The 8,330-nt window shown below is 40.9% G+C and overlaps 1 protein-coding gene across 1 annotated transcript; it reads right to left on the bottom strand.

Moving 5' to 3' along the window:
- Positions 1-667: 667 nt before the first annotated feature.
- On the bottom strand, positions 668-6,024 carry LOC113585538 (adenosine receptor A1-like). Its single transcript, XM_027023072.2, has 2 exons — positions 5,291-6,024; positions 668-2,356 (listed from the first exon to the last, which is right to left on the bottom strand). The coding sequence occupies exons 1-2, from the start codon at positions 5,620-5,622 to the stop codon at positions 1,708-1,710; spliced, it is 981 nt and encodes a 326-aa protein (XP_026878873.2). The 5' UTR covers positions 5,623-6,024; the 3' UTR covers positions 668-1,707.
- Between the last annotated feature and the right edge of the window lie 2,306 nt (positions 6,025-8,330).

The raw sequence follows: 8,330 nt of genomic DNA, 5'->3' as shown, positions 1-8,330 counted from the left end.
GTCCTCTGGACTGCTTTTCTGTATCATAGCCTTGAATTGTGTGGAAAATCCTGACCAGCATGCAGCCCTTGGGGGTCATGCACCCTAACTGTGTTCCCAGTACACCAAAAACAGAGAGGCGAGGTTGTCGCCAACCTTTTTTCGTAGTTATAGAACATTTACGTTGAGGGATTTTGGTGGGCTTACTTGTAATGAGTAGTTTACTCTGGAGCACATCATCAGTGTAATGTTAGCCCTTGATCTTTCCAGCTAGCTTTTAAAAAGCTGTTGTGTTCTGAATGATGCTGACACTTGCAGATATATCAGAGGATGCCATTTTGGTCACACGGGGGGGGTCACATTGGCAAGCGAACGAAAAGCATCCTCTCCCTTTGAACAACATACATGAGAAAACAAAGGGAGTACCATTACTTCTGCTAGGTGTTTACAAAAATGTTTGTGTTTTGACAAAGCAACTTTTGATCTCAGCTCCTTTCGCAGTTCTCATCACCTGTTAGATGTTACTTATATATATTACTGAATATTTTTCTAAAATATTTTCTAATCTTCTTTGATAATGAATGCTAAGAAACACAGAAATTGCTTCTTGCAAACGAAGCATCACGGAAGATTTCGGCAAACTTCGTTCTGTCTAGAGCAGGGAAACATCAGGGATTTGTTGGCAATGTTCAGAGTAGATTTATTTATGGTTCAGTACTGTCCACTGTGCCACACTTATTTTGGTACCTGCTTCACACACTGGTATCAAAAGCTCACAGGGTGGCACATTGTTTAGCACAGTGTGAATCCAACAGTGCCCTGGAGACAAAGTAGTTCAAGTCATTATTACCTTTTGTGTTTCTGATGGCTCACAAAAGGAAGATTGACATAAATTAACTCCTCCAGACAAACACATATGAAAACATCATACTCGTTAAGTTATACAAATTAGTCAGTCATTACCGTCACACAAATGAGATGAGTTAATCTCTGAAAGAAAAAATAAAATACAGAACACTTACAAAACATGTTATTTTAGTCTTATTAGCAAAAGAATAGAGAAACAGATCAAAGTATTGTTTAAGGCAAAGAAACCAGTTTAAAATAATCAACACTTGGAGAAGAGTTAATGGCAGTTGGCCACTATAGTGTATTGCCCATCAAAACAGATGAACGTGTCAACTGAAAATGACCTTTCATCAGTTCACATCCAATTTTTCTCTGTCCTTTGTCAAGGCGATCTAGTTCATGTTTCCCCATGCCTCGTATTCCTGCAGTGGTATTGGCCGAGAAGAATTATTATTATTATTACATATAGGGCCAGTGGCTTGTCAAGATAACCCCCCAAATCAGCTCCAATGCCTTGACATTGCATTAAGGTCTTCACAGTAAGGCTGTCTCAAGAAGATCCCAGACAATCAGTTTGCACACACGCAAGTGACACTTGACCCATATTCCCCTATAACAGGTAGTTTTTATATATTTAATAGGCTCTCAAAGATTGTGCACTGCATTCTTCCTACTAATGTCTGTGTACATGAATATTTTTTGACTGATGTTTGGTCATAACATCCTCTTAAAGATGCAGTAGGGTCAGAAGGTATCACAGGATCGCAGGCCCGGATGCTGAAGAAACAGACAGCAGCTCACGCGCACCTCATTCCCACGCACAGACAGCCTAACCATTCAAAACAGCAGCCCTGACAGCTCTAGTACGTAGCATTGGTGTCAGAGGTCAAAGTTGTGCCTCAGCCTCCTCTCCTTGCAATCTCTGCGCTGGGCGTCTCGGTCAGCCTGTCGCCAGCCTCCCCGGCAGCACACGTACTGCTCCCAGATCTTGAGGAAGGCACTGCGGAACTTCTTAATGCGGAAGGCGTACACGACAGGGTTGACGGCTGAGTTGCCGTGGCTGAGCAGGATGGCGACGTAGATGAGGTTCATCTTCTCGGCCTCGGGGCAGAAGAGGGTGATGCAGTTGAGGACGTGCAGGGGCAGCCAGCTGACAGCAAACAAAAAGAGCACAAGAGCAAGAGATTTGGCCAGTTTCAGCTCTTTGCCATAGTAACGCCGGGGATCGGCCTGGCTGGTCGTCACTTTGCGGTTCAGCTGCTTGTGGATCATGTAGAAAATCTCGGCGTATATAAGCAGCATGAAGACGAGCGGAGGAAGCACCCAGCCGAAGAAGTTGAAGTAGACCATGTACTCCATGCTGATGACAGTCTCGAACTCGCACGTGATGAGGCTGCTCCTGTTTGCTCCCTTTAGCTTGTCGAGGTTGTTCCAGCCCAACATGGGAGTCAGGCCCACGACAAAGGCCACGGTCCAGCAGATGACCACTGCGGTCCCAGCTCGCTTTGGTGTCACCAATCGCTTGTAGCTGTACAGGTAAGCCAAGAAGACGCAGAAGGAAGAAAACAAAAACAAGCCATAAGATGCATTGTTTCCGTGAGCCTTGCAGAAACAGCGTATATGCCGCATGTCGTGGCAATTTGATCAATTCCTAAGTTACTGTAAAAGCAAATTCAAAAATAGCATTTAAGTTTTTTTTCACAGAATACTGCACTTATAGTTAAATGACTTCTAGAAGGAAGTGTCGTAACTGGCATAAGTCGAGACCAGAAACTAGGTCAAAACTCCCATCTAGAGTGTAATAAATTTATTCCAGTTGGCAGTTCATAAACAGTTTTTCCTCCAGGAGAGTGTTCTGCTATATGTGTTCTATATGTGATTCAATTTCAGTAATTTTAGTACACCTCCGTATACACTTTTCCTGTCATTTTCAGACAAAACAATTATGAACACAGGTGCGTACCACTCACTCAGCCATTAAATTGCTGCTGGTTAAACATGCTTCAGCAGGAGCAACTAATGTGGAGTGTACATCTTTGTCTTTATTTTTAGACAGATCAATGGATCAAATAAATAATCATTCAACCAAATTCTGCCAATCATTTAACTGTACAGTACTGTAAGTACAGTACTGCAATATAATGTTGCCTGTTTATAATAATTGTACTTCGTGAATAGTTTGCACTGTCAATTATTTAGCATGAAATATGAGCTTTGTAATCTCAAGTGAATCTATCTAGTGTAAAATCAGTTTATACTCATAACCGACATACCAGACCCTAAATTCTAGTCTTGCACACATACACACACACACACACACACACACACACACACACACACACACACACACATATATATTGAATAAGTGATGTCATTTCTGTATTAAAAACAGGGTTTTGATACACTGTCTACAATGAATTTGAGTAAAACCTTCCTCAAGAATGTTTTGTTTATTGTTTTTAACTTGACAAACAAGTGTATTTCAGACGCACCAAAGTCCAGTGCATCCTAAATGTAGAGCCAGAATCTTCCAGATTATGAATTACAAACTCACTACTTGGCATAGTTAACATCAGAGCCTGATATCTTAATTAATGACACTGCCCTAATATACATAATATAAGTAGTGTGTTTAACCATACCTCATTTCATTAGTGGAACTTGTCTGTATGTGCAATGTGCACATAAATAAAACTCAGTACACATACGTGAAGGCTTTGAAACATATGTGAAGGTTTCCACATTTAACCATCCAAACAGCCTCTTTAAACTCACGGTTTTAAAGTATTTTCCCTTCCACTGTAACGGCTGAAGTGTCGCGGCGACTGCCCAAAGCCCTAAACGCATATATATAACATGCGGATAAGCGAACAAACTCATACTGCTACCGTGTCACAACTTCCCCTCATTCCTTGTCAATCAGGATCAGCCTACCACATGGTTGAATGATGGGTTAAGGTTTTTGTTCTACGTTCTCATTAATCGCAGCCATTTAACATGTTCTGTTTCTGCTGAACATGTTAAATGAGCTTCCCTGTTCACGGTGCCGTGTCAAATTGCACAGGGAGACAAGTAACTGCTGAGAAAATCCACAGTTTATGAGAACCACTGTAATAATCGATAATTGGAGTTAATTTCATTTTCTACAGAACTTGTCAATATAATGGATTCACAGGCATGCGTGTTAATATCTGCCACTAAACAATGTGTTGACATATTGACTCAAGTTACCAATAATTGAATCATAACAGGAAATAACCAAGAAAATATGTGATTTATTCACTCATGACTTGAACCAATCTGTGTACCAGAGTTACATTTTGATTCCATTACTATACCTCAAGCCCCTCGTCACCTGCAATATTTACACACTCTGATGTCATCACTATTTGTCTGCTAGCTTTTCCATGTAAACAGTCTAAATTTAGACTCTTCCTGGTTTCTGTTACCTTCAAATGTGAAAATGACTCGTATGGCTGTCCCGGGTAATGTGCAGGGAGTTCGATTGATCACTAACACACTGCGTTGAATTCTACAGCCGTGACAGGCTACGGTAATCTTACAGGAATCAGTCGTCCTCGCCGGTCTGTTTGGGGCAGGGACTGATAACTGGTAGCCAAGGTGCTGTATCACACACCGTCGCTAGGGAAATAAACAAAACCTCTGAAGCCCTGTGGGTTACACAAGAATACTTTGCAAAGTTTGACTGGCCCCGTGACAGTCTGATGGATGGGAAAGATGGAGATTGAGAATCCCGTCCTTCATTTGCTCCAGAAATAGTACAGAGAATAGCAGCCATCATTACAATCCAGGCAGAGGACTAACTCTCTCAAATGCTTACATTTAAAGTCTGCTGGGTCAAAGACAACTACCGGAAAAATGAGCAAATTAATAAATACAAATGAATAAATACAGAAAATTAAATAAATAACGGAAAATGTAAAAGTTAATGTTACATTATTTATGATCTTGAATGATAGATCTCGTAAAGTAAATGAACTCCATGCTGAATAATCACTGGGGATTATTTCTGCAATCCAGAATTTTCACTTCTTTAGATGTAATCAAATCTGACTATTATTGTGGCTCCATTTTCAGTATGAGAAAGCCAGCCATCTACTGCCAGAAGACATGCTTTCCTAGACAAAAATTAGATATAGTCTTTGATGTAATCATACTGCCAAACTGAGTGTTCCCACTGGAAAACCTCATTTATTCGTGGGCCTTTGATAGTATGTCCCTATGAACACAGTTCATTTTTGTAACCGTTCCCTTACCAAATATGCGCTGGAAGCAAATAAATCTAAATGTTATACGGGCAAGTGAGGACAGGCGTATTGCTATCATTCCCCAGTAAAGAACATAACATCAGAATGACCTAGAGTTGAAATATAAGACGACCAATACGATATAGACAAGGATCTGTTGCACACCTAGACACATGATGGCTACGTTGCATTACCTTAAAGGTATCTTGACCCTCAGATAGCGGTCAATTGCAATAGCAAGGAGAGCGAGGATGGAACTTTGCGTCAGCACCAGCACGGTGCACGCCACCAGTAAACAGCTGTAAAAATAAGTCTTCAGTCCGATGCTGATGGTTATAGCTAAAGGGATAACGAGAGCTCCAACCGCGATGTCAGCAGAGGCCAAGCTGACGATGAAATAAAAGGTCGTGTCCTGTAACGAACGATTCATCCTTACTGCCCAGACCACCATAACATTACCAATGACAGAAGAGAGGGCAATGAGCGCTTCCATTCCCAAATAAAGAGCAGGTGGATCATTAGTCATCCTGGCGAAGTCGACGAAGGCAACGGTGGAATATCCTTTAGATTTCTTCACTTAAAAAAAACAAAAAAAAAACGTTGTCACAACATATTCGTTTACGTCCCACCACCATGAGACGAACGTACTTCTTCATGGCGGGATGAAGGAAAGCGAGAGGACCCGCACTCCGCGTCGCGCGCGTAGACTTGGAAAGCATGCTGCGTCCTACTGTGCTCCAAAACGCGTCTGCGTTGACATGTCAGAAACAGCAGTCATGTCCCACCGGTGACTAACGGCAGGGAACGAGCCGCACTTAAGAACAACTGCAAGCAAACCGTAATCGAAATTGACAGGAGTCTGTAATGGAAAGCAAACTGCCCGGGCGCAGTTCGTGGTGTGGCTCGCCTTTCCCTCGCGTTGCTTATCCAGTCGTTTCCTGATGCACAGCAACCGAAACGTTAAACACGAGGGAGAGTCTCTTTTCCACGGAAAATTGTAGCCCATGTATCTGCATTTGCCGAACGTTCCCCGTATGCATATGCTGTCACAGATGACTTAAATCAAACTAGTATCTCTTTGTAGCCAAACCTAGAAATTGCTTTACAATATGATTATATTAAATATTCGACTTGTCATGTATTATTTCTGTTAGGTCAGAACCTTTGTCTGTGTGCATAGACATCAAATAATCTTCATATAGCCAAATTGCATTATCCCTTCAGAGAGTCCTTGGGATTTTATTAATTTGTTCAAATGCGGCACCACTTAAAGGTCTACACTAAAGAGAAAATTTCATGCTTGTTTGGGTAAAATGGAAGTTTTGGACATTTTTAGTCATACTGTCTGAAATAAAGTTTTTTTTGTTGTTGGGTTTTTTTGGCAAGAAAACCTTGCTTTGAGACAATACTTAAGTGTACAGGTGGAGTACGGAGCAGACTGCTGAGAACATGCTGGCACCTGAGAAGAACAGCATAAATCCGAACTAGAAAATTCAATTTTCCTGTTGTTGTTGTTGCTGGTGGTGTTGCTGCTGTTGTTGTTTTTTAGCCATGCCACTCCCTTCCTGCTTTCATTGGAAGAGGAAGTTCAGGCTTTCACCTACAAAATGAGCAACTTCAACCACATTAGGTAACTGAAAAACATTCCCGTGACTGGCCCTCCTGCTTCATGTAACATCAGATGTAAATGAAAGTAAATGAAGAAAGTATTGAACAGCTCACTATTTTTTATTAGGCCCTCAGAAGAGAGTGTGTGACATCCCAGTCACACTAGTCCCCTCAGAACAGTTTCAAAGTATTACCACAATGCTCTTAAATATAACTTTTTTTTTTTTCTGGTCATTTTAACATTTTAAAATATAGTTAGAGAGGCCATTTCTACAGCCCTATGATAAAACACCATCGTGAGACCTAGAGAGTGTGTAGGAGGTTACCAAAGAACTTGGGCTTTGGTCCACCATCATTCAAAAGAAACTTGGCATCGTAGCAACAAATAATACCCCAGCTGTGAGAAACTGCAACAGCGTGACTTTCGGTTCCCACACAAGCTCACTAACTACTACAGTATAGAAGAAACAGTGCTGTTTTGATGCAGTTTTAGAATTTTCTTATTTCTGTCATATGACACTAACAACTCTGGGCATATCCAGCTGAAAATACACAAGCCCACCTACTAAAACTCAATTAGAAATTGAAAACGTTTCAGTTTCATATTGAGAGCACAGTAGTTTCCATTTGAATGTCAGACAGATACTGAGGGTTTAACTGTGTCCTTGTTATTTGACACAAAGCACCAGGGGAAAAAAGACCTTTGGCTTATAGATTTATAGGAAAAAAAACAGGTTCATTGATGAGACACTTCTTACTGAACCATTACTGTTATGCTTCCATTAGATGAGGCTGTTTGGAGATATAACTATACACATGAATTTGGAAACCAATTATATATCATGATTGTCTCATAGAATAGTGTGTCACTTTTGTATTTGACCTGGCAGATTGTATATAAACCACTTTTCTGCCATCATTTCATTGCCATAGTGTTATATAATTTCCAGGGAAATGACATTTGAATGTATTTCTCGTCAAACTGCAAGGCAAGGCAAGGCGGTTTCTTGTCAGAGAAGGCACTTATTTTATGGGAAACCTGCTTTTAAAACTTGTGAAATCCATTGTGTGTCATCTGCTCATTTACATTGCATTAGCAGTGTCATGTCCTAAAGCACACACCACATGGGATGAGCGCTCTTAAGCAAAGCTCTTGGAACGTGTGTCTATTTACACCCCTCATTTATTACCGGCTTTGAGAGGAATACATGTACATTTCTCTGTTCCCCCAATGTATCATATAAGTTTATATTTACAGCATTTAGCTGATGCTTTTCTCTAAAGCAGCTTACAATTATGATTGATTACACCATGAGCAATTGAGGATTAAGGGCCTTGCTAAGGGGCCCAACAGTGAGGCTTGAACCAGCAACCTTCCGATTACAAGTCAAGTACTATTACTGGGAGGTGTGGTCTGAAGGTATTGGCCTGGGCCTATAGTAATTTGTAAGAATGTTGACACTTTCTAGGATTAATATCAATCATAATTGTAATTCATATTGTCATACTCGGTAACTATGGGTAGAGTGTTTTCACAATGACACTTCGTACTCATTTACAGGAACCTGCGTCCGCCATGAAGACAGAAGGTCAAGACTCAGTCCAGACAAATGAAGTATTCCACTG

The sequence above is a fragment of the Electrophorus electricus genome, chromosome 20 (assembly GCF_013358815.1).
Source record: "Electrophorus electricus isolate fEleEle1 chromosome 20, fEleEle1.pri, whole genome shotgun sequence".
Lineage (NCBI taxonomy): Eukaryota > Metazoa > Chordata > Actinopteri > Gymnotiformes > Gymnotidae > Electrophorus > Electrophorus electricus.
This window is presented reverse-complemented; position numbering and strand designations above follow the sequence as displayed.

Bases quoted from the DNA above. Each gene is read 5' to 3' on its own strand.
- LOC113585538 (XM_027023072.2), bottom strand. From the start codon at position 5,622: ATGACTAATGATCCACCTGCTCTTTATTTGGGAATGGAAGCGCTCATT. The intron at 2,357-5,290 runs GTAATGCAACGT...TTACCTGTACAG, and splicing joins AGGGTCAAGATACCTTTAAG to CTACAAGCGATTGGTGACAC.